Source organism: Rhinolophus sinicus, chromosome 4, assembly GCF_057876585.1.
Source record: "Rhinolophus sinicus isolate RSI-liver-muscle chromosome 4, RSI-T2T, whole genome shotgun sequence".
In the NCBI taxonomy this organism is placed as follows: domain Eukaryota; kingdom Metazoa; phylum Chordata; class Mammalia; order Chiroptera; family Rhinolophidae; genus Rhinolophus; species Rhinolophus sinicus.
Window position 1 is genome coordinate 17,167,579 of NC_142504.1, and position 27,417 is coordinate 17,194,995.

The following is a 27,417-nucleotide window of genomic DNA, read 5'->3' on the forward strand; positions in this document are numbered from 1 at the left end:
TGAAATAATGTTTAAATTACTGTTTTACCAGTATACGAGTAGTACTTAAAGTAAATCCAAAGACATTTCTGAAATAAATTTGAGAGGTTTTATTATCTTTAGTGACGTCCTCTGTGCTAATGTTCCAATTAACTAAGATTAACCGAAGATATAAATACTAACGCACGACTTGTAAAAAATCAACAGCAAACTGCAACTTAAGGGTACAAACCTAGGAATCCACCTCCGATCACAATTCCCACACTTGTTCCCATCCATCGCTGGACTCTCTCTCTCACATCCTGAACAAGGCAACCTTCCGTCTTTCTCTTTCAAAAAAGTTATCTGGAGTTGATGGTACAAACCTTAAATTAGCTAAGATTCCTTTTAATCATTAACCATTTATTAAATGCACAACCACCATTAAAGAAAAAAACTTATAACACTTTGTAAGTACAAATAATATATTTTATTTCATCCCTGAAAACAAAAACAAAAAGTCCACATCTAATAACACAGACTGAACAATTACTCCAAACTTCACCTGGCAATGGTATGTAATTAATTTCTTCACCTAAAGGTAGAGTACAGAGAAGTTTGGAAAGCTACTTGTCATAAAACAGTATTTTCTCATATTTATTTTAATAAAACACTATAATTATTGCTACTACATGTGGTAGCATATTGTAATAATGAACAATACAATATTCAAAACTAAATTCAATATAGTCTAAATCTAGAAGCTAGCTGCACTTAAGCAGTTATTAATGAGAATAAATACTATGAAATATAGGGCACCATATGGCAATTAAATTTGCTACAAGAGAAATTTAAATAAAGGTGTCCTTTGCTCTATACTAGAATTACCCAAGATTAGGATCTCTTGTGCTATATACATTAGCTGTTTTCCTGAAAAGATAGTCAATCTTTATAATTTAAATTATATTTTAAATGTTCTTATTTTTAAGTGGTCATTATATAAAACAAATATCTAATGTACCTGCTATACAAATCCAAAATTTCATAAAGCAGGATACTCTTATATAATGTTAACATTTTCCAAGCAATTTAATGCAGCACTAATACTTTTTCACATCTATATATCTGGCTATAGTACTTAAGAGCCCCAGTCTCACAAATATTATAGTCTCCCCATCCCTGACAACAAAAATTACCCAAATACGGAAATAATGTGCTTTCCTGACAGCATAGACACTCAAAGGGCTAAACTTTTACATTAACATTCACATATGTGAAAAATCAGGAATACTTTACTAACGTTTAATCTCATCATAAAAATATCTTTTATTCTTCAGAATATATATAAGAAAATGTTACGTATGAGATTAGAGATATTTTAAGGTTATTTAATTCTCCCAATGTTTAGAATAGGTTACAGACAGTGGCAACTACCCATTTCAAGATTATACTCATACGAATGTAATCTTTTTAAATGTACAATAATTAACCTTCAGTTATTCTGAAGGATAGTGCAAATGAAGACATTCTTTGGGTCATGATTTCAAAACATTATTTTCAACATTATACTTCTTTACTCTGCTCATAATCTGCGTAACAAAATATAATACGGGAAGTAAGCACACCCTCTAATAGTATTAGTCTAACAGTTACACATATTGAGAACAGATGACAAAAATGACTCAATAACAATATTCTCCACTTGAGTGAAAAACATGTTACATATATTTAAATAAATATTTTATAGAAATGAATCCATGTCTTTCAGTGTTTTTGTTTCAGCTTGATCTCAAACACAAAACATTTATACAGAGATCACCTACCTGCTTACTAAACCAACCATGTTACCGAATTCCCTTTGAGGATATAGTACAGCATTGAAGAGTCTTGCCTGAAAGCAAACCAATAACTTTTAAAATTTATATACAGAATTGAGTTCCATGAATCCAGCATATTTCCTTGAAAATGCATAGAGCTTTTACTGTACAGTGTTACTCTGTCCTAGTAAGTGACTTCAAAGCTTTTCTGCCGTAGGATATACTCTATGGTGGGTGGAGCGGCCCTAGGTGCTCTTCACCTGCTATCTAATGCTGCCCTGCGCGGTTATCCGTTTATTTGTGGTTACTGACACCAGATTCCCACTCGTGCCATTGGTAGTGTTGGGTGCTGAACCGTTCACAACAAAATAGTCGACTTTGCTCTCGAGCTTTACTAAACGTTGTAAAATGTCATCCAAAAGGACAGCAATCGTTCTTTTTAGATCCGCTGGGGGGGGGGGGGGGAACAGAAAAAAACCATATTAAAGATTGACAGAGCACTTGATATTTGTGTTTTCATAGCTTGAAGGAAAAAGTGAACAATTATTGAGTCGTCTGAAAGAAAACAGAAAACACAAATAGGAATGGCCTAATTATTTTAATCAATAGCATCACCTATAGAGCTTCTTAAACGAATTTCAGTAATAAATGTGGGGAAAACTCTCAGTTTTCTAGTGCAATAAAACAGATTTACCGTCTGGTTCCAAAGTTAGTCCCTCTGTAAGGAACTGGTGTACATTGAGTTTCTTAAGCAGTTTGTAGAGATGACTGTGGACTTAGGTAGGTAAGGCAAAAAGCTAGCTGAGCTAAGGAATTCAATGAAATGTAGAAACATGAAACCTGGAACCTCCACAGGCTGAAGTGTAGGGGAGCCTAGGATCCGGGACAGAAACCAGGACCCTGAGTACAGTCGACATTACCAGTAGTTCTCACTTAAATTTCTTCCAGAAAAGGATGGGGAAGACTCCATCTTCTAATCTCTTTGGGAGGTTAAGGGGTTTCAGTAGAATTTACTGGGCAAGAATGAAATTATGACCCTTTTCTTTCTTAGAATTCTCTTTTCTCAAGTTTCCCAAAGACACCTAGCACATATTAGGTACGCGCTCAGTTGCAACTAATATTGTTATTTTTTGTTGATCCTGGACCAAAATAGGAACTTAAGCCCTAATCTGTGATCAAGGAAAAAATCATCCAACAACTGATAAATGTGCTGATGGTTGCATTACTAAGATATCAAGAAAAGCACTAATGAAAGACAAAAATAGATAAACTGGACTTTATCAAAATTTAAAAATCTTGGGCTATCAAAAGACTATCCAGAAATTGAAAGAAACCTACAAAACAGAAGAAAATATTTGGAAATCATATATCTGACATGGGCTTATTATCAGGAATATATAAAGAACTCCTAAACTCAACAACAAAAAGATAAAACAACCCAATATTTTAAATGAGACAAAGACTAAATAGACATTTCTCCAAAGAAGATATGCGAATGGACAATAAGAACACAAAAAGATTCCCAACATCATAATGAGATACCATTTCACACCTACTAGGATGGCTACAATCAAAGAAAGGGAAAATAAGCATTGCCAAGGGTGTAGAGAAACTGGAACCCTCATAGGTTGTCGGTGGGAATATAAAATGGTACAGCCTCTGTGAAAAAGTTCGGCAGCCTCAGAAAGCTAAACATAAAATTACCACATGACCCAGCAATACCACTCCTAGGGTATATATCCCAAAAATTGAAAGCAGAGACTTAAATAGATATCTGTACACCAATGTTCATTTCAGAATTATTCACAACATCCAAAAGGTGAAAACAACCCATGTGTCCAACAACAGACGAAGAGATCAACAAAATGTGGTATATACATACAATATGAAATATGAAATATTTAGTCTTTAAAAAAAAAAAAGATGTTCTGATACGTGCTACAACATGGATGAACCTTAAAGACATTATGCAAAGTGAAATAAGCCAGACAAAGAAGGACAAATATTGTGTGATTCCACTTACATGGGCTATCTAGGATAGACAAATACATAGGGACAAAGTAGATTAGAAGTTACCAAGGGTCAGAGGAAGGAGGAATGGCAAGTTATTGCTTAACGGTTACAATTTCTTGTTTGCAGTAATGCAGGTTTTGGAAAAATAGTAGTGATAGTTGTACAACACTGCCACTGAACTGTATACTTAAAATGGTTAAAATGACAAATTTTATTATACTTTACCAAAATGTGAATATATGTAGCTTACTAAAAGGCAGGAAAAAAGATACCAGAAAAGAGTACTGAGAGTAGTGGTTGATGAGTAGTGGTATGAGGTGGTTGGAAAATGTTTATTAAAAAATAAAACAACAATAATGTAAGAATGTAATATAAAGTGAGGGGAAAACTTGATTTGGAGAAAATCCAGTTGTCAAAGAATGACATTTTCTAAGCAGTGTATCTTATGGCATCTTTCATCACGAGCATTTATATATTCTAATTTAGTGGGAATGTACAAGAAAAAAAAAAAACAAGAAAAATTATTTGACAAGATGTCAAGAAGTATTTAGGGATAAAATATCACAATATATACAACTTCTTTCAAATGGTACCCCAAAGAAGCATATATATTTGTACAAGAGGAAAAATTAAAAACAAATATGGAAAATTTTTTAGCAAATGGTGAGTCTACATGAAAAATATATGATGTTTACCATACAACTTTCGCTAATTTCCTGTAGATTGAAAAGTTTCAAAATAAAAGCATGGGAGAGGAGACATTTCTTCATTAAGACCTTTTAATCAAGAGTTATAATAGTATTTGGTAAATAGGAGAGAAATATTTTTTAAATCCTTCAGCAACGAGACTAAAAGATAACTACTGGATCTCTGTTTTTACCAGGCGTCATCTCCTGTGTGATATTTGAAGAGGTAGCAATCTAGGCCATAGAAGGCTAGTTAGGAAAGACTAGGGTAGGGCAGCTTACCAGCTTGTTACCATAAAATGAAGCTAAAGCTCTAGGAAGTTTGACACCACGCTGAGGTGTGACATGAATTATAAAGGTAGTCTCATCATTAACTGGAATTAGGGTTAGGAATAGAAATAAAAGGAAAAATTGGCATTAATGAGAAATAACTATGTGATCATTTTAACTGTATTCGAAATTATCATAAATATCCCTTCAGATTTTCTAAAATCAATTGTTTTAATAAAATATTACAAAAGACCAACTAAGAGGTTTTTAACTAACTTGCTCCATGATATAAAATTAGCTGAAAAACCAGAACAAAACTAATGTTACCTGAACTTGGGATTCTTTTAAAAGATACCAAAATTCCCCTTCTTTAGACTCACAACACGATTTTGTTTACATTTCATGGGACTACATACTGATGGAAATTATCATCCATCAGTTCTTCCCCATGAAGCCCTGCCACTGAAGGTGCTAGCAATAAGACCTTCCTACCATGGGCCACTGTTCAGAATCCCTCAAAAGCAACTTGAAAGGGGAGACCCTATCATATCCATCCTTTCACTCTCAGCTCACCCAGCTTGATGCTTCATCACACAGTAGACATTCAACGAAAGTTTGAAAAGAACATCTGCTGAACGCCTGATTCACGTGTTTAGTCCGTGGTATCATTGTTGAGATTGACGTGAGGACCAGATTTAGAAAATAAAACCCTTTAAGGTCGTTCTATTTCTGTTTTAAGCTTCCTATTCTGAGAGAAGAAATCAAATAGTTTAAAGAGAAAAAAAACACAAAGAATGCAAAAAGAATGGCAAAAATCACAAAGGCACACTGGAATACAGACAGTATGAAAACGGTACCCAGGCCATTTATTTCACAGTACACAATTACTTCACGGTACACAAACATCAAAAAGATGACATAATGCTATTAAATATATTGGATATAAAAAGATTCTAACTGTACTAAACATAATCAGGGATTGTGAGGCACAGCCGGAAGCCACTATCACCTCAAGGCCTATGGAACACAGGAAGGAAGCCGTGAGGTCACCAGAGCCCAAGTCCAAGGACACCTAGTGGAAAACAGAGTCTGGCAGAAAAGCTGGCGCTCCAAAGGAGACACCACCTGAGGCAGAGGGGGAAAAATACCCTAGTCTTCTCCTTCCTCCTACTTTTCAAAACTGCTGGTGCCTCCCATTGGCTGAGCCGAGACAGAAGCTAGCTGATGTGGAAACTTGCAAAACACCCCCCACTAGAATCACTCACCTACTGGAATCATCCTCCCTTGTACAAAACAGAACAAAGACAGGGTAAGGCATAAATCTGAGGGCTACCAAGCACAAACCTGCACAAACAGCAAGTACGCATGCCTTTGTGGACCCCATACTTATATGTCTCTGTCTTGATTTATCTCTTATTTATATCTCAATAGGTTTTATTGTTTATATTCTTAATGTTTGTATTCTTTATTGTTTGTATTCTTTGATCCTCAAATCTGTTGTATAGAAGGCAGATATAAATAAAAATAACCATGTATGAACACAAAAAAGGAACAAAAACGTAGTAAAATGCAAAATGACTGATGAAAATAAAACACGTGTTTAACGCATTGCATAAGTCATAAACTTTTCCTTATTAATAGTTTTCAAATTCAAAATGGTATTTTACCACCACTAACATCAGCTTAATGGTACAAGAAAGAAAACTTGGAAGACACTTCTTGATTATCAAAGTGAATTACCCACTGTAAAGCTCTATGAAGCTAGTAATAAATAAGAATGAGTCCTTAAAAATATGAACTTATTTAAAGGTCAGGAAAAAAAAGAGCCTGTTAAGTAAAAGTGGTTCCAAAAATCTCATAAACTATAATTAATTACACATTATTTGTTTAGTCTTTTACATTTTTAATATAGCTACCTTCTCCCATTGAGTGCTGAATAAATTATGTTATTCAACAAATATTTTATTACTTCCCTACTTAAGATTGCAAGGCACATTGTTTAGTCTCATAAGTGGATCAATATATGTTCCCATCAACTTTAAACACAAATGCCTAGGGACATAAAGTAAGTGAAGAAAAAAAACTAGATAATGGATTTGTGCAGTGATGTAAATCATAAATAAGCTATGTTTTAAATAGCCACATCGAAATTATTTCTAACAGGAATTTTGAGATTGACTTTCCTTTAGCATACTTAGAATATAGGAAACTACTCATTTTACAGTTTTGGTTTACGGGGGTTTCTTTTGGTAAATAGTTTTGAGTTAATTGTAGATTCATATGTAGTTGTAAGAAGTAATAAATACCGAAATTCCTGTACCCTTTACCCCAATACTAACATCTTGCAAAACCACATACAACATCACAATCAGGATACTGACATGGATACGGTCAAGACGCAGAATATTTCCATCACCACAAGGATGCCTATCTTGTCCTTTTTCAGTAACATCCTCTTCCCTCTCATTAGCCTGTTAATATGGTGGATTATACTGATTTTTTTTTTTGAAAACTAAAGCAGTCTTGCATCCCTAGAATAAATGCCACTTGATCATGGTGTTTATTTTTTTTTTTATACGTTCCTGAATTCTGTTGGCTATTTCCTAAGGATTTTCGCACCTATATTCAGGAGGGATATTGGTCTGTAGTTTTTATTTCTTATACTATCTTTGTCTGGTTTTGGTATAAAGATAATTCTAGCTTCATAAAATGACCTGGGAAGTGTTCTCTTCTATTTTCTGTAAAAGACTGTAAAATTGATATTCTTATTTTAACTTCAGATAGAATTCTTCAGTGAAACCACTAGGCCTTGGAGATTTCTTTTTTGGAAGTTCTTCAACTATAAATTCAATTTCCCTAATAATTATAGGGCTATTCAGGTTATCTATTTCATACTGGGTGAGTGTGGTAGTTTTGTGGTTTTCAAGGAACTGATCCATTTCATCTAAGATATCAAACTTATGTGTGTAGAACTATTCTTGGCCCCTCATTACCCTTTTGATGTCTGCATGGTCTGTAGTGATACTCACTTTTTCATTCCTGATATTGGCAATTTGTATCTTCTCTCTTTTATTGTCAATCTTGCTAGAAGTTTGTCAACTTTTTTCTGACACTTTCGAAGGACAAGCTCTTTGTTTCATTGATTTTCTCTAGTTTTCTTTCAATTTCGTTAATTTCTGTTCTTCATCATTTCCTTCCTGCTACTTGCTCTGGGTTTGTTTTGCTCTTCTTTTTCTAGGTTCTTGAGATGGGAGCTTAGACTTGAGATGGGAGATTTGAGACTTTTCTAACGTACACACTTAGTGCTCTAAATTCCCTCTCAGCACTGCTTTGGCTTTGTCCCACCATTTTTAGGTTGTATTTTCATTTTCATTCAGTTCAATGTACTTTTTTTTAATTTCCCTAGAGACTTCCTCTTTGACTCACATAGATTATTTAGAAGTGTGTTTGTTTAGTTTCCATTATGATTTTCTTATTATCTCTGTTATGGATTTCTAGTTTGAGTTCACCGTGATCAGAGAACACACCCTGTACGATTTCAATTCTTTTAAATTTGTTGAGCGTTTAGGGCCCAGGACATGATTTATTTTGGTGAATATTCCATGAACTCTTAAAAAAATGTGAATTCTGTTGTTGATAAAGCTCCTATATATGCAAATAATATTTCACTGATTAGATTGTGCTCTTCAGAGCTTCTGTATCCTTGCAGATTTTCTATCTAGTAGTTCTAATAGCTCCTAAGAAGGGGATGTTTAAGTTCTCACTGTAATTCTGGGTTTATGTATTTCTCCTTTTTCTTTCACCAATTTATAGATACACATTTAGGATTGTTATTTCTTCTGGGTGGGTTGACCCTTTTATGCTCATATAATGTCCTTCTGTTTGATAGTTTTCTTTGCTCTAAAGTCTACTTTATCTGATATTAATGGAGCCATTCCTTATCCTGTTTGAGTGATATTTTTTTCCATCCTTTTCCTCTCAGCCAGTCAATATCATTAAATTTGAAATCAGTTTCTTGTAGACAGCACACTACATGAATCATGTTTTTTTAACCCAGTCTGCCCAAGATCTTTAGAACATTTATATTTAATGTAATTATGATATATTAGGGCTTAGATCTGCCATTTCTTATTTTGTTTGTTCTGTTTTTCACTTCCCTGTTGTTGTTTTTCCTGCCTTCCTGTGGATTATGTGAATATTTTTTAGAATTCTTTTTTGATTTATCTGTAGCGTTTTTGAATGTATCTCTTAGTTTAGTTTTAGTGGTTGTATTTAGTGATGTTGTATTACATCACATAGATAACATCATAATCATTTTATGAATTTGAGTGAAATATATAAGCTTTATCTCTATTTACCATCTGTGATGGTTCATTTTATGTGTCAACTTGGTTAGGCTAAGGTGCCTAGACAAATCCAGCAGTCTAGAAGTTGCTGTGATTAATATTTAAATGCTGTGATTAGCATTTAAACCAGTAGAGTTTTAGTAGAGGGGATTAATTACTTACATAATATGGGTAGGGTTCTCATCTAATCAGCCAAAGACCTTAAGCAAAAAGACTGAAATTCCTGGAATAGAAGGGAATTCTGCCTCCAGACTGGCTGCCTTACAACTCAGGACTACAACACCAACTCTTGACAGAATTTTCAGCCTGCCAGCCCACCCTAAAGATTTTGGACTTTCCAACCCCACAATTTCATAAGTCAATTAATTATTTCAAAGTCCACCAATCACTCTCCCTGCTGTTTCTCTAGAAAACTCTAATATACCATCCTTTACCCTACTCTGTTATATTGCCTTAAGTATTCTCTCTACATACATTTTAAATTACATCAGACAATGTTATAATTTTTCTTCAACCATCATAGTTTAGAAAACTTAAGGAAAAAACGAAACCTACTGAATTACCCTTTTTTTAATAAATTTTATTGGGGAATATTGGGGGACAGTGTGTTTCTCCAGGGACCATCAGCTGCAAATCATTGTTCTTCAATTTAGTTGTGGAGGGCGCAGCTCAGCTCCAAGTCCAGTTGTGGTTTTCAATCTTTAGTTGCAAGGGACGCAGCCCACCATCCCACGTGGGAATTAAACCAGCAACCTTGTTGTTGAGAGCTCACGCTCTAACCAACTTAGCCACCCAGCTGCCCCTGAATTACCCTTATTCTTATTTACCATGTTACTCCTTCCTTCCTGGTAGTTCTAGGTTCTTCCTTTTATCACTTCTCTTCTGTTTTATATTAAAGAATTTTCTTTAGAGTAGGCCTGCTGGTCGTAAATTCTTTTCCTTCATCTGAGAATGTCTTTGATTTCCCCTTCGTTCCTGAAGGATATTTTCACTGGGTATAGATTCTTGCGTTGACAGTTCTTTCCTTTCAGCACTTAAAAAATATTTGCCACTTTCTTCTGGCCATGATGGTTTCTGATGAGAAATCCACTGTCATTTGAATTGTTTTTCTGCTATAAGTGAGGTGTTCTTTTTTTCCGGTTGCTTTTAAGATTTTTATTTTCTAGTTTCTCTGTAAGTTTTCAGAAGTTCAATTATAATGTGTCTTGGCATGAATTTGGGGAGACTTATCCTGCTTAGGCTTCACTCAGCTTCTTGAATCTGAGGTCTATGTCTCTTGCCAAATTTGGGGAATATGCAGCTGTTTCGTTTTTTTGTGTGTTGTTTTTTTTTTTTTTTTTTTTTGAGTACTTTTCCAACTCTGCCCTTATTCTGTTCTTTCCAAAATTCCAATGACACAAATGTTACATCTTTTGTTATAGACCTACAGGTCCCTGAAGCGCTGTTCATTTTTTTCCAGTCTATTTTCCCTCTGTTGTTCAGATTGGGTAATTACATTGTTCTATATTCCAGTTCAGTGATTCTTTCCTCTGTCCTCTCCTTTCTGCTGTTGAGTCAATCTGCTGAGCTTTTTATTTAAATTATACATTTTTCAGTTCAAAATTTTCCATTTGCTTTTTCTTTCTATGTTCTATTTATCTGCTGAGACTTTCTGTTTCTTTGTTGCTTTCTGTTTTTTCATTTGCTTTGTGTTCATTCATTCCTTACTGAAGCATTTTTAATCATAACTGCTTTAAATTTTTTTTCAATAATTCTAACATCTGTAATTGATTGTCTTTTTTCATTCAGTTAAGAGATTTTCCTGGTTCTTTCTATGGCAAGTGATTTATATTTGAAACCTGTACATTTACATATTATGAGATTCTGGATCTTACTTAAACCTCCTGTTTTTGGCGGTTTTCTCTGATACCACCAGGGGAGGACAAAGAGGTAAAGAAGGGACTAAAATCAGAAGGATTGGATAAAAGTTCATCTAAAAAGCAATTTGATTCCTAAATTCTTTATACCACTCCAAAACTGGGCACAGTCCCCCCCTCGCCCACCGTTGCAGAAATTGTCAGGTGTATTTTCTGAAGCCAGTATAGCAGTTTAGGTCCTGGGTACCCCACTAATAACTGGGGGAGGTAAGTAAAAGTTTATATAGCTCAAGAAGAAAAATCTAAATACATTGATTTTGAAATAACCCAAAGAAATAGACACTGATATTGTATAACAGAGAATTTGGCTGGCCTTTGTCCCGGGTTCCTGGGTGGCAGCGTCTAAATGCTTGGAATTTCCTGAGTGATAAGAGTATCTTTGCTATTCATGGTGGGCCCCTGGGACCACACCTGATCATTTATATTAATAAGGTGTCTCAGAGTGGGCCCCTAGATAGATTGTGCTAATGAGATGATGCAGGATGGGGACTAGCCATTCGAGAAAGACCAACCATGTGATTAGATGGTTAGGGCTTTTCAGCCAACATTGGAGAGGAGAGAAGGGCTGGAAACTGAGTTCAACATGGCCAATGATTCAATTAATCATACCTATACAATGAAGCCTCAATAAAACTCTGGACACCAACGTTCAGATAAGCTTCCCTGGTTGCCAATACTCTTAATATTGTCACACATTAATGAGCCAGGAGGGTAACGTGTCCTGATTCCATGGGAAGAACAGGGCAGAAATTTTACACTTGGAACATCCTCAGACCTTGCCCTATGCATCTCTCCCTTTGGCTGGTTCTGATTTTCTTTTTGCCATAATAAAATTGTAATAGTAGGTATATTGCTTCCAGTAAGTTCTGCGAGCCAATCTAATGAATTACCAAACATGAGGGGGCAGTGGGAACCCTTAATTTTTTAGGCAGTTGGTCAGAAGTGAGGGTGACCTGGGGACACCCGAACTTGTAGCTGGTGTCTGAAGTAAGGGCAGTATAGTGGAAGATTACACCCTTAACCTGTGAAATTTGGCCTCACTCCAGGTAGCTGCTATCAGAAGTCACTGCAAATATTAAGAATACTCCCAAGAAAACGTCTCAGCCAGATCACCCTATAGTACATGCCACCCAACAATTCAACACTTTCTACCAAGCTTTTAGTGTCTCACTCTTTCAAAAGCCTCAAAAGGCTATAGAACACTAGACATTTTTGGAAGAAACATGAGAACACTTCAGAAACGCTATCATTGATAACCTTAGAGAAATAACAACAAAAGAGCTCTTAGAAGTTAAGAATATGAGACAAAATGAAAAATTCCATGAAGAGTTGAAAATAAAACTGAGGAAATATCTCAAAAAATAAAGCAAAAAGACAAAAACATGGAAACAGCAGAGTAAACAAAGGAAAATTAGAGGACCAGTTCAGAGGGCCCAGGCCCAAATGTTGAATAACAGAATTTCAGAAAGAATGAAAACAATGGAGAGGAAGAAATCAAATAAATGTAGAGAAAATATTCCAGAATTAAAGGACATAAGTTTCAGGACTTAAAGAACTCACTGAGGTCCCAGCACATGTATGAAAGAAATTCACACTCAGACACAGCATTGAGAATTTTAGAATAGTATGGGACAAAGATCTCACAAGCTTCCAAAAACAAAAATAAGCCACATACAAAGGATGAAGAATCAGAACAGCATTAGATTTTCAAAAAGAATACTGGAAGCTAAAGGAAACAAAACAAACAAACAAAAAAAACCTTCAAAATCCATGGGAGAACTATTTCCAAACTAGGTTTCTATACTCAGACTTTCAATTAAGCTTGAGGGTTTGGGGGAGGGGGAGAACTTTTCAGATATGCAAGGACTCAAAACTTTCACCTCCCCTGTATCTTTCTGAGGAACCTACCAGGGAATCTGTTCCCCTAAAATGAGGGAGTAACGAATAAAGCAGAAACTGAAGGAGATACAATACAAGAAAGAGGTAAAAGGAATCTCCAGGATGACGGTGGAGTGAGATCCTAGAACAATTCACCCCTACAAGCCGAGAGAGGAAACGGTCCAGACCAAAGCAGGTCAGAAGGCATTGGAAAGATTTCAAGATAAAGAAAATGATGAAATACCTAATGTGTCTGAATATACGGGAAGGAGATTTAAACACAGTGAGGGAATTGAGGTAGAAAACTAGGTAAAGAAACAAAAATCAAAGCTTATTAATTCTAGAGGGGAAAGTAAAGTTGTAAAGGGAAAAAAAAGTAATCATAATGGACTACATGGCTCAGTAATGAATACCATTAACACAGTCATAATAATGCAAACACTGAATGTTGTTTTAACCAAAATTACGATGGGAAAATGGCAGGACGAGGACATGTGTGTGTGAAAGCAGCCTGGGGTGAGTGGAACACAATTTGGGGTAGGAAAGAAAGCTGAACCTTCATCTTTCATAGTGGGAAGTTAACAGATAATGCTTATAATTGAAAAATCAAGAAGTAGTTCATAGAACATGGTATTTAGAGGTATAGAGGTAATCACCAAATAAATCAAATTAAATTATTTAAAATGGGAAATATGAGGACTGTTAGGGATTGGAAGAACTTTTTATTATAAGAATCATAACACATTTTGATTCTTTAAATATGTATGTATAACTTTTTTTAAATTGTATTTAACTAGAGAACACACAAAGTGTTCTATTTATTCTCTTGCTCTGTTTTTTAAGTCTCAAAGGCAAGAGAGAACATGACGTGCACAAAAAACTTAGAATACAGCAGGAACCTTGGGATTAAAAAGGAGAATGGCAATAAACAATACTGGAGATATAGGTAAATGCTGTTTCTTAGGAATTAATAGATGTTACAAAACTGATGATCTATATTGGGATAATTGGGAAAATGTAAATATGAACTAGGTATGGTAATAGTATTGTAATTATGTAGGAAAAAAGTCATTTTTAGGTATATATATGGAAATATCTAGCAATGAAATGTCACAATTTCTGCAATTTAAATATTCTTCAAAAATTAGATAAAATAAATATTGCAAAATGTTAATAATTCTTAAATCTTGATGACAGATATATGGAAATTTATTAAATTATTTCTATTTTTTAGTACATTTGAATTTTTCATAAAAAGTCAAGAAAAGAATTACTTTGTAAAGACCTAAGCATGAAGTAATGGATTAGATTTCCATGACTATATTTAAATGGGGATAGGTTGAAGAGGAAAACACTAGAAATATTCTATGGTTATCTTACCATATCCTGCCATCGAAGCTCCATTCTCAACATCCACTGTGTTCTTATTTTCCTCCGCTAGAGCTTTAACATATTTTTTGCTTAAATCTAGAATTTGTTCACGTAACTTGACACTGCTTTGATGTCTTGGTTGTTGAAAAGTATAGTGCAGTAACATCAATCCCCAAATGAGTCCAAATACAAGCAATAGTAAACTCAATTTCTGGGACATATTTTTTCTTGAGATTGTAAAAATCATTTCTGATGAAGCAAACAGACTCAGCTGAAAGTGGTAACTAGAGGCAAGCCACCAAACAATCAAGACTTTTGAAAGAAAAAAGAAAAAATTTCCTCCTCCTCCTTTAATACTGTATATTCTTCATCTTCAGCAAGGTTGCCTCCAACTCTTAGTTAACTCTGTAAAACTGAGAAGAAAAAAGGTGATCAGTCATAACCTATATCAATAACAGAATAGACAATGATATATTTAAGAAAGATTCTATAGTTTTGATTTAGAATTGTATCATCCTCTGCCAACTTTCTCCACCACTAAGCAAGCTTCCAGGTCTTTTATCAGTCTCATTTATATAGGTCTTCAAATATTTAAATTAAAAATAAATGTCAATTCACTGAAAACATCTGAGAAAAATGCCACCATAGTCACAAAATTCTTTGAATGACTTCTTGTCATTTGTAACTAAAACTATGGATATGAGATTTATAGGAGATCTCAGTCTATTCAAATACAGGTCACCAATGTAAGTGTCGAAATGCTATTTTTCCTCCTCATCCTCCTTTAAAAAAAAAAAAAGTAGATGTCAAAATGAAGGTTTAAATGCCAAAATGAAAGGCGAAACAGATTGCAAAATCAAAATGCCTGACTACACATATCAATAGATGCAGAAAAGGCATGACAAAATCCAACATCCATTTATAATAAACCAACATCCATTTATAATAAAAACTCTCAGCAAAGTGAGAAGAGAGGAAACATACTTCAACATAATAAAGTCCATTATGATAAACCCACAGCTAACATATTCAATGGTGAAAAGCTAAAAATATTTTCCTTAAGATCAGGAACAAGACAGGATGCCCACTTTCACCATTTTTATTCAACATAGTATGAGAAGTTCTAGCCACAACAATCAGACAAGAGAAAGAAATATTAATAAAAGGCATCTAAATTGGAAAGGAAGAAGTACAACTGTCATTATTTGCAGATGATATGATACTATATAGCGAGAATTCTAAAGATTACACCAAAAACCTATTAGAAATGATAAATGAATTCAGTAAAGTCGCAAGACACAAAAAATAATATTCAGAAAGCATTTGCACATTTATACACTAATAACAAACTATCAGAAAGAGAAATTAAGAAAATAACCCATTTACAACTGCATAAAAAAAAAAACAACCTAGGAATAAATAAAAGATCTATACTCAGAAAATTAGAAGACACTGAAGAAGATACAAATAAATGGAAGCATATACCATACTCATGGATAGGAAGAATTAACATCGTTAAAATGTCCATGCTACCTAAAGCAATTTATAGATTTAATACAATCCCTCTCAAAAATCCCAATGGCATTTTTCACAGAACTGGAACAAATAATCCTAAAAGTTATATGAAACGACAAAAGACCTTGAATAGCCACAGAAATCTTAAAAAGAATAAAGTTGGAGGTATCACAATACCTGATATCAAACAATACCACAAGGCTATAGTAATTAAAACAGCATGCTACTGGCATAAAAACAGATACAGAATAGAGAGCCCACACATAAACCCACCCCTATGCCTATATGGTCAATTAATATATGACAAAGGAGGCAAGATTATACAATGTGGTAAAGACAGCCTCTTCAATAAATGGTGTTGGGAAAACTGGACAGATACATGCAAAATAACAAAACTGGACCACATTCTTACACCATATATTCAAAGAATAAACTCAAAATGGATTAAAGACAAAAACGTAAGACCCAAAACCGTAAAACATAAGCAGTAAACTCTCTGATATTGCTCTTAGCAACTTTTTTTTTTTTCTATATCTCCTTGGGCAAGGGAAACAAAAGAAAAAAATAAACAAATGAGACTATATCGAACTAAAAAGTTTTTGCACAGCAAAGGAAACCATCAGCAAAATGAAAAGACAACCTACTGAATGGGAGAAGATATTTGCCAACGATACATCTGATAAGGGGTTAATATCCAAAATTTATAAAGAACTCATGCAACTTAACACCAAAAAAGCCAAATAATCTAATTTTAAAAAGGGCAAAGGACCTGACTAGACATTTTTCCAGAGAGGACATACAGACAGCCAACAGACATATGGAAAGATGCTCACCATCACTAATCAGAGAAATGCAAATTAAAACCACAATGAGCTATCACCTCACACCTGTCAGAATGGTTATCATCAATAAATCAAACAACAATGGTAGCGAAGATATGGAGAAAAGGGAACCCTCGTGCACTGTTGGTGGAATTGCAATTGGTACAGCCACTATGGAAAACAGTATGGAAGTTCCTCAAAAACTTAAAAATAGAACTACCTTATGACTCAACAATTCCACTTCTGGGTATTTATCCAGAGAAATCCAAACACTATCCGAGAAGATACATGCACCCCTATGTTCACTGTAACACTATTTACAATAGCTAGGATATAGAAGCAACCTAAGAGTCCATCAATAAATGACTGGATAAAGAAGACATGGTACATATACACAGAGGAATATTACTCAACCGTGAAAAAGAATGAAATTTAACCATTTGCAACAGCATGGATGGACCTGGAAGGTGTTATGCTAAGTGAAATAGGTATGATGCTAAGCGAAGTATTCAAACAGAGAAAGACGAATACCATATGATCTCACTTATATGTGGAATCTAAAGAACAGAATAAATGAACAAACAAAACAGAAACAGACTCATAGATACACAGAACAAACTGATGGTTGCCAGATGGGAGGGGGTTGGGGAACTGGGTGAAAAAAGTGAAGGGATTAATAAGTGCAAATTGATAGTTACAAAATAGTCATAGAATGTAAAGTACAGATTAGGGAATATAGTCAATGATGTTGTAATAATTACATATGGTGCCAGGTGGGTACTAAACTTATCGGAGGGATCACTTCATAAATTACATAAATTTCTAACCACCAGGCTGTACACCTGAAACTAACATAAAATAATACTGAATATCAACTGTAATTGAAAGAAACAAATTTCTAAAGGAAATACCAAAAAACCCATCAAATTTGTCGCAAGTTAAAAACTGGAGAGTTTTTAAAGGCGAAAATAAAATCATTATCACCTTCATCATTATTATTATTTTAACCTAATATAGACTCCTGAATATTTTTAGGAATCCCAGAGAGAAGTTCTCACTCAACTGCAGAAATTACAAAAGGAATTACAGACCATATGGCCCAAAGGTAGAAGAATTAATGAGAGGAGACACACTTAAAATGAAGTGTCTGTAGAGGACTAGATCTGAAGAAGGGAAACAGAGTGTGGTCCCAAAACCTTGATCTCCTGCCGGATTCCTACAGGTGCTTCTCAAGTGGTTTCCCAGACTCCTCTCCGACCCAACTCCAAGTCCTCACTACAGCCACAATGTTCTTTTGAAAACAAAAGTCATGATTTGAAGAGTCACAATTTAAGCATTTCTCCAAAAGAGATATGCACATGGCCAGCAGGCAGATGAAACATGCTCAAATCACTAATCATCAGGGAAACACAAATGAAAACCACAATGAAATACGACTTCACAGCTGTGAGGAATATGCCACTTTGGGATAGGGATTATTTTGACCTGAGGATAACTGAGAAACCACAGATGCGGCAAGGGTTCCCTGCCCTCCTCCTTTCTATCTAAAAGCAAGACATGAATTTCCTGTGAGAAAGATGAGAACATTCTTATCATGGGAGACAGGGAGTTGATGCTGAGAGGAACCTGTACAGACACACCTTCCAAAAACAACCCTCATCTCCCACTGATTTCCTGTACATACAAAGGGTGCCCAAAAAATGTATACACAGTTTAAGAAAGGAAAACTGTATTAAAATTGTAATACTCAATATACACCGATAACAAAAGATGAATAACCAGTCACATTTGACTTCTGCAATTACAAGAGGTGCTCAAAGTGGTTACCATCAGCGTCCAGACACTTCTGATTACGGCAAACTACTGCTCGAGCAACATTGATCAAAGTGTCCACTTGCATACATTTTTTGGCACCCCAAAAAATGACACCCCCGGTGTTTACCTTTCTTCCCACAATTTATTGCCTTTAGGAGCTCAAACTCCTTTTCATTTGTCTTGTAACATCGCCACAATTTATGGCTCTTTGTTTAAATGGTATATAAGCTCTCAGGCCTAACTTCTTCTTAAGTTTTCATTTGTCTGATGCCCTCCATTCGCATATGAAATAAACCTTTTTTTCCTGTTAATCTGCCTTTTGTCAGTTTAATATGCAGAGCCCAGACAGGAAACCTAAGACAGTAAAGGACAAAGGTTTTTCCTTACAGCTTGTGCAGATTCAGCATGAGTTCCCCCAAGATGCACTTCTGTGGTATGTGGACTGTTTTGAGCGAAGGTCAATTTTAACTTCAGGCTCAAGAGAAACTTCTGCCCCTCCCTTTTACCTACCCAGAAAAACCTGAATTAGTGGCCTTACTCAGAATAAGAGATTAGCAGCTATAACCTCTTTTGACCTATCTATAGGGCAGGACAAATTTCTATTTAGTCACCATCTGCTCTTTTATCATCCTGCAATGACCCTTTGAAGCCCCCAATGCACGCTACCTCATCCCCAGCTCAGGATGTCTGAAGTATATATTCATGTTCACTTTCTATCTCTGAACCTCTCCTGCATGTGGGGTCTCTGACTCTCTCAGGTATGTGGGGTTCCCATAAATATGTATGTATTAAATTTGGTTATTTTCTCTTGCTAATCTGTCTCATGTCTATTTGATTATTAGATCAGCCAGATGAACCCTGAGGGTAGAGGAAAGTTTGTTCCTCCCCCACAAGCCATTATCAAAAAGACAAGTGTTGGTGCAGATGTGGAGAAACTGAAACTCTTGTGCATTGCTGGTGGGAATGAAAAATGGTGCAGCCACCGTGGAAAACAGTATGGCAGTCACTGAAAAAAATTAAACACAGAATTACCCCATGATCCAGCCATTCTACTTCTGAGTATAATCACAAAAGAACTGAAAGCAAGGACTCAAGTATTTGTACACCCATGGGCATTGCAGCATCATTCAACAATAGCCAAAAGGTGGAAAGAACCCATGTGTTTCAGAATAAACAAAATGTACTGCATATATACAATGGATTATTATTCAGCCTTAAAAGGGAGTAAAATTTTGATACAACCTACAACATGGATGAACCTAAAGACATTATAGTAAACTAAATTAAATAAGCCAGACACAAAGGACAAATATTGTATGATTCCACTTATATAGGTAGCTACAATAGTCTGATACAAAGAGACAGAAGGTAGAATGGTGGTTACCAGGGGCTGGGGAGATAGGAGAATGTAGTTATGGTTTAAAATTTAGGGTACAGTTTTCATTTTAGAATGATGAACAAGTTCTGGAGAGGTACCGTGATGATGGTTGCATGACAATGTGACTGTACTTAATGCCACTGAACTGTACACTTAACGTGGTTCACATGGGACATTTTATGGTTATGTATGTTTTACCATACTCACACAAAAAGTCATATCACATCATTCCCATTTAAAAACCCTTCGACAGTTTCCCACTGCACAGAGAATAAAATGAAAACTCTTCACCACAATCCACAAGGCCCTGCATAATCTGACTTCTACCTTATCTCGCAGCCCAAATCACACACCACTTCCCTTTGCTTACTGAGCTACAGCCACACTAGACAAACACACCAAATTCTTTCCAACTTCAGGCTCTATAGCACTGCTACTCCCCTGCTGTAAATGCTCTTCCCGGGGCTTGTTCCTTTTCCTCCTTTCGTATTCAGTTCAAATGTCACCTCTTCAAAAAGTATCACTCTCACTCCTACCCACCTCTAGCCTCATCGTACTCTCTATCGGTCTCCATATGAAATTACGTATTCTTTCTTTAAAACCCTGAGCAAGCTATTTCATCTCCCTAAACCCTGATGTCCCGGACACTTATATAACGGGAATAACAGTACCTCCCTAATACTAGCAAGGATGAATGACACCTTACACTACTCAATAAATATTAACTTGTATTGTTAGTGCCAGGCACTTAGGCAGCAATGCTAATAATTCTTGATGTTTCATTAGACCCAAATAAAACTCTGATTAGCTCTCATGGCCCTCCATGATCCAGTTCCCAAAGACCAAATTTATTTCTCATTAGACACGTAAATAGTATCTCCCCTATTCAAGCCAGTCTTCTTAGTGTCTCATCCAATAGTAATAATACCTTAACATTCATATGATGGCTTTATTTTCCAAGCATGTTTCCTTATAGCCTGCCATTCAGTTAGTAGTAACAGTCGGCTATCAGAGAGGCTGCAGGCTTCAAAAAGTTTCTCCTCAGAATTTGTGGACAACATGAAATATTTCACTGGTATTACAGGCATACCTTGGAGATACTATGGGTTCAGTTCTAGACCACAAAACAGTGAGTATCACAATAAAGCAAATCACACAAATTTTTTGGTTTTCCAGTGCATATAAAAGTTATGTTTATACCATAGTCTATTAAGTGTACAATAGCATTACGTCTTAAAAAAACAATGTACATACCTCAATTAAAAAATACTGTATTGCTTAAAAATACTAACCATCAAACTAGCCTTTATCAAGTTGTAATCTTTTTGCTGGTGGAGCGTTTTGTCTCAATGTTGATGAAAATGCAATTATCTGAGAAGCACAATAAAGCGAGGTACGCCTGTGATCACTGAAGAATTAATTACCCAACCCTAAAAGATGACATAACAGCATGAGTGATGAGTAGCAGTTCATCTTCCAAAGAGCCCAACATGAGACTAGAGTATCTGTTTAAATGCTGCCTTCGCCAGAAGGATTTCAAAACCTCATTACCTTACTCTAGTCCACGTAAATCTTCTCGCTTTCACAGCACATTACATATGACGTTACACATCATATGATCCAATCATGTGTGTGAGCCTTGTCTCCTTAAGTCCCAGGTCCCTTAAGGGCAAGAGTAACATGACCAACACTCCTGCCACAAATCCCACAAAGTCTAGTGAACCATCAGCAGAGGTTTCTTCTAGTTCCCTTTAAATGCATTCCTGAGCCTAAACCCCACCTTCTCCCAAGCATGTGACCTCCTTGCAATGTTTTTTGTGTGGAGGAGCAGAGGAGATGAAAATTCTGAGATGAAATTGAAGTATCTTCAAATTTCCATTTCTGGCCTGGAAGAACCTAAGAAGAAATCTAATCCAACCCCTCACATTTCAGATGAAGAAACTACAGGCAGAAATGTTAAATGTCTTGCTGAAAATGAGAAAATCAGTTTGTGACAGAAAGTGTATTCGTCCAGAATACAGGTCCTAACTCATTATTCAGGTTTTTCTCTGGACCACACTACCTCCCTTACCTCCACTAGAACGACTGTAAACACTGAATGAACTGTAACATTAAATGATGCTTGTTCTTTTTTACTTTAAAAGGATGTAACCAGAAAACAGTAATGGCAGTTTAGGGCAATGATCCTAATATTTTGAAGATATATAATTTGGATTATTCACTAAATTATCAAGTTGGCACATTCAAGTTTCAAATATGTTTTAGTCACATAAATCAAAATATTACAAAGTTGCTACAAGAAGGATTTAAGAAATCTTAGATCTTAGTTTTCACATAGATTGAAAAAAAAACTACAATAGAAAAAATATGAACTGAAACAAAGATGAACACAAGGTCTTCTGGATGTAGGCACCATAGCCATGATTAGCAAACACACAGGTAAGAAAGAAAACATTTCCAGAGAAAAGAACTTGGGGGTGTGTTGGGGGAGGGTGCTTAAAGGCCCAGGCTCAAACACAACCTTTACTACATGCAGTTTCATTTAAAGCATGAAAGAAATTGGTTTATTCATTCACTTCATCATTTATTCATTCACAATATATATTAAAGCACCTACTATGTGCCAGAAATTGGCAATGTGAGAGGTGAAACAAGATTGGATTCTTGATCTTCTGGAGATCATGCTTTAACAGGAGTAGGACAATAAACAAGCAAACACAGAAACAACCTAATTTCAGCCAGTGATAAAATGCTTTGGAGAAAACGGGGTGATGTGAGAACATCTGAGGGGTCTACATAAGGTGTAAGGTCAAGGCCGGCCTTCTAAGGAGGTCTGATGTGAGAAAGAACAGAAAGTACCAAGTCTGGTTCCAATTTCCTTCCAACTAAAACCTTTAGAATGTTTTTCTGACCAGAATGTTGGGAACAAGCAGTAAATTCCTTATTCTTAGCCTCCTCAGCACAAACCAGTGAGAATGAGAGGGATCCCAACCACCAGCATGGACTGGCCTGGTGCGGAGAAATCATCAAAGCAAACAGAAGGAAACCCACAAGCAAAGAAAGCTTTGTGTTCCCTTCCTTGTCAGAATGGCAGTTCACTGTTGAGTAATATACAGCAACAGTAATGATCTGATAGGGTGATCTTTACACAGAAAAACATCTTCTTACTGGTGTTCTCTAATATGAAGGGGGCAGTGGCAAGAAGGGGTAGGGAATAAAGTCCAGGTGGTGGCAATTCACCAGCATGTTAACTTACAATTGTTACTAAGCATTTTAAATACAAGTTTTTCAAACTCTAAAATATTCCTTGTTAAAGAACACAAGTGTAGAAAAAACAAAGAATGAAGGGAAATTTTTTTCTTAATTTTTATATTTATTACAGGTGTTAACATCTCCACTCCAATTTGCAAGATCTTTGGAGATTTACAGATCTGTAAATCTCCAGAGATCTGTTCAAAATCCCCAAAGATCTGTTCAAAGCTCTACTATGCGTTTGCCAAACAGCAAACATGTAAACAATTAGATATTTAAGCAATTTTTCAGTGGTTTCTCCCTAGCCAGGGCAAATATATTAGTCCAATTTTGTTACTAGGGACAAGTAAAGACAGAGAATCAGTGAATATTTAAATGAGAATACTCTCATTTTAAACATAAAGTGAAGCACAGAGAGGATTAATGACTACCCAACATCAAACAAATGAATGAAAATTAGGCATCCAAACTCTCAACCCAGGACGCCAATGTTCTTCAAAAACAAGAAATAAATGTTAACTTAATAATTTGCACCTGGCGCTTTAAAAAAAAGAAAAGGTAAAACAGAAACCATCAGAGTAGACTGTACACACTACAGATTTTGTTTTGTGAAACTTTTCTTTCAGCTGATATATATATGTATATGTATACATATTTTTTTCATACAGTTACACACACCACACAGTTATACATCTACGGAGTCTTGATATAAAAAGACAGTTGCTATGGTTGCAGTTAAAACTTTTAAAAACACCGCATTTCACACTGCCTGTCTTGAAATACTTCCTTGCATTTTTATGTAAACATTGCAAAAGCAACATTAAAAACATTAATGGATGGCTAATCCTACCTTAATCTCCCCTTCAAATCCTATTTTTGCATCATTCAGCGTTCTGCTTCTTGTACCGTTATGACTGCAGCTAAAGCAACTATCAACAGCAATAGTAGTAACTAGCAAGCAGAGACACTCTCACTCCGGCAAAGGTGTTACAAGAATCACTAAGAATCACTGCCTATTAGCCACTGAAGGAATTTATAGCTAGAGAGGCAGGTAATTATTATAAAAAGACCCAGTATGTTCACCAGAGCACAGAGGTTCAGCTCGTCTTTCAAAAAAAAAACTGAGAAATAAGTCCTCCACAGACTTAACCTCAGAATGTAATTTCAGGCGAAAAGGCACATTCCTAAAATATTTTCTTTACATAATATTGCCTGAGGCTAATATCTGCGGGGGATGGGGGGGGAACTTAACTTAGGACACTGCCATCCACTCCTAATTAGGACTAAGATTTAAAATGTGAACTGCCTGAGAAGCTACTCTAAAATTCCAGCTGACATACAGAAATATATCTCAAGTTATTAGATCATTTTTAGATGGCATATTTGGGAGAGGAAAGAGAAGACCATGGCACTGAACAAAGATCGATAAAAGAAAATGGGTAAAGTAGGTCAGGGTTCAGAACAGAAAATGTTAAAGCAAAAAGGAAACAAACTACTCAATCACTTGCCAGAGTAAAAGTTTAATCTCACGTTTATTATGCAGTAGTAGATAACTCAGTCACAGAGTTTGACCTGCCCACAGCCCCAGCCAATCACGTTTTAAGCCACATAACCTCACGTCTCCTTCCACAGCTAACTAGCATTGAGCACCTTTGCCTGAGGCCTCAGAAAAAAAGAGGCCTCTAAGAAAACCAAGATGCTGGGAGTAGAAGCAAAAAGGGAAAGAATTCACTAAAAGAAACAATGATGTTGGATTAGGGTATTGACAAACTAAAGGTATAAAGAAGCAGGCATAACAGGTAAACAGAGGCTTTGAGTAGAATAAAAGAGATGGAGTAGGGAAGAAGAGAAATAAGCACATCAAAAATGCAGAGAAAGTATGTGCAGCTCATGAAAGAGGGATGAACTGCTCGGTAGAGATTCTTATTTGTGGCAGCTTTCTAGTTCTTTCATGGGTATCCCCTTCCTCAAGGTGGAAATATACCCCTAAGACACAAATAAATGACTAAAAGGGTTTACATCCATTTTTTTCCACATTAAAAAGAACATCTGAAAACTCTTATCATTGAAGTCTGAGCTAGAAGAGTCCTTGGAATCAGACCAATTCACTATTTTAGAGTTGAGGAAATTGAGGACCACAAAGAAACCTAAGGTTACACAATGGTGATGGAGCTGGGACAAGAACCAAGGTCTCCTATTTCCGTAGTCGTTATTCTCTGTCCAATATTGCACTAAACAACACCAACATGGAAACATTTTTTTTTTCCCAAAACAAGTCTTTCTGCCACACGTTTTAAAATGAATCAGAAATCTTTACGTGCATATGCCCTCTCCTACGGTTTAAATACATTTTCCACTTACCTACTCTCTGGCTCTCTGTTATCCTTATGAAATACATTCGTCAAATTTCTCCTTTCTTCTTAAATATTTATTTTAAATGCATCTGTCACTAAAGATGTGACAGAAAATTCATCAGGCCCCACCAGCTTTCTGCCCCATACCTGTACATTCAAAAACAGCATTACCCAGGACGTGTTATTTCACATATTGCACAACAGTGTTTAAACTCATAATACAAAACAAACATTTTAAATGAAAAAAATTTCAACTAAGGACCATAGAGATTTCCTTGAAGAAAAACTCATCTCTAATGTCATTAAAATTCAGAAGAAAACAGTGCAAGAATCGAAACTAAAGAGGGGCTAAGGTGAACTGTTCCAAGTCATTTCCTTATAAAATTTATTACATTCATTCAACTTGTCCTGAGCACAAAAACCACAACTTGGAAACACAAATCCCATAAGGGGGGAAATTACTAATCAGTGGGAAAGAGTATAGAGAAGTAGGTAAAAGTTGATACAGGGTTGAAAAGATGGTGACACCCACGTCAGGCCTGCAGAACACCTTAGATGCTTACTCTGCCAAAATAAACACTTAAGCTCCTCCAAGGATCCTGCAAAGGACACAGCTGGGCAGGGTGGGGGTGGTGTTAAGTCCTTGAATGTGTCTCTAAAGCTGATCCACAGAAAAGCAGAGTCATCAATTTCCTAAGAACATTCTCAGCCATCTTAAAACAGCAAAAATTAAGACCGCATATTTTAAAGAATTCTTTGCTTAGGTTTAAGGTGAAGAAAGTATAAAGCGGAGCCCAGGGTGCTAATGATTAAAGAAAGAAAAACACAAAACTCAAACCCAGAAGCTACTTCAGTATAGCCAATGAAAGTATCCTATACCAAGGATTTTTCGACAAACGAAGCATTAGTGGCGTTGTAAGTATATTATTTCTTATTCTAACAACATAAAGGTGTGTACTTTATCTCCATTTGATCGATGAGAAAACTCAGATTTACAGCCTTTAACTAACCAAGGTCACAAAGCCAGGCAGGGAGGGAGTGATTCGCTCAGGATTGGAACTCAGGCTGTCTGTGCCACTCCTAATAACCGCTTGCGAAAGTATAAGCAGTTTCAGTTCATTCTTACCAGTCACCCAGGAACTGAGTTTTGAAGGAGTAAAAAGGGGGCAATTGACTTTCTCTCAAAGTAGAACAAAGCTGAGCTGTCAAAAACAGAAAAAGAAGTGAGTGCGGCTGCAGCGCGGGCATTCCATCCCTGCAGCTCAGGTCCGTCAATCCCCGGCGCCAGCGGCCACGGGACCAAGCCCAACCCGCTTGGATCACGCAGCCAGAGCCAGGCTCGGTTCTTCGCCCGGGGACCACAGGGCCGTGGCTGTCAGACTCGGAGGAGCAGGCACAAAGAGCCTCCTGGCGGCGGCTGGGGGCTGCCGGCCCGTCCCCAAGCCGGATCTCCGGGGACTCCCAGCGGCAGCGGCCCCGGTACTGCGGGGGACCGGGTGCAGCGGAGGAGGGGCGGCCACCGGGTCGGAGGGGTTCCGCGAGTGGCGCAGGTCGGGCAGGCTGGGACGCCTCCACCTCCCGCTTCCTTCTCGCCCCCTCCCCATTACCTTGCCTTGTGGGCTTCTAGTCACCGTCGCCGCTGCCAACGGGCTCCCGAGCCAGCGCGGCGCAGCGAAAGCTGATTAGCCGGCGTCAGCTGCGTCCTGCGCTTGCGAAGCAGCCTCCTGCTCGGGATGGAGAAAGGCCGGGGCTGGGAATCAAGGACCAGATTGGTTTTCCAGCTTGTGGAGATTCTACTCTTCTCGTCCCTCGCACTCCGCTTCCGCTCCGCCTCCTGGCCCGGGCGGGCCCTTCCCCCACTTTGGAAAGCAGGCGGCCGCAGCGCGCAGCATTGTGGGGGTTGTAGTTCCCGGAATGTGGAAGAAGAGGCACGTGCTTCTCACCCGCCCACACCTTCTCTGGATCAGGACCACGCCGTTGCGTGGCAACCAGAGGTCCCTCAGTATTGGGAGAGGAGCTCACCCTAC

At 36.7% G+C, this 27,417-nt stretch overlaps 2 protein-coding genes across 7 annotated transcripts in view; both read right to left on the reverse strand.

Annotated features, from left to right (window-relative positions):
• FAM221A (family with sequence similarity 221 member A) overlaps positions 1-27,118 on the reverse strand; it is a 54,254-nt gene extending 27,136 nt beyond the window's left edge. Inside the window, exon 1 of one of the 3 annotated variants that reach the window (XM_074340864.2) lies at positions 26,998-27,118. Coding sequence is in view for 1 of the 3 variants with exons in the window: in XM_088797695.1 (XP_088653821.1) it covers positions 212-258 (47 nt within the window). In the remaining 2 variants the exon portion in view is untranslated. Of the gene's footprint in view, positions 1-211; positions 403-26,997 lie in introns of those variants that run through there. The other 2 variants (XM_088797695.1, XM_088797694.1) reach the window with 2 other exon arrangements.
• On the reverse strand, positions 426-27,139 carry CCDC126 (coiled-coil domain containing 126). Of its 4 annotated transcripts, XM_074340866.2 has the most exons (4): positions 26,998-27,136; positions 26,517-26,592; positions 14,265-14,668; positions 426-2,223 (listed from the first exon to the last, which is right to left on the reverse strand). In XM_074340866.2, exons 3-4 carry the CDS (start codon positions 14,500-14,502, stop codon positions 2,039-2,041), a joined length of 423 nt encoding a protein of 140 aa, XP_074196967.1. In that variant the 5' UTR covers positions 14,503-14,668; positions 26,517-26,592; positions 26,998-27,136; the 3' UTR covers positions 426-2,038. The 4 variants fall into 4 exon arrangements, with proteins under 4 accessions (XP_074196967.1, XP_019583305.1, XP_088653822.1 ...); XM_019727746.3 differs by lacking the exon at positions 26,517-26,592 and having other exon boundaries at positions 26,998-27,139; XM_088797696.1 differs by lacking the exons at positions 26,517-26,592; positions 26,998-27,136 and adding an exon at positions 25,398-26,499.
• Between the last annotated feature and the right edge of the window lie 278 nt (positions 27,140-27,417).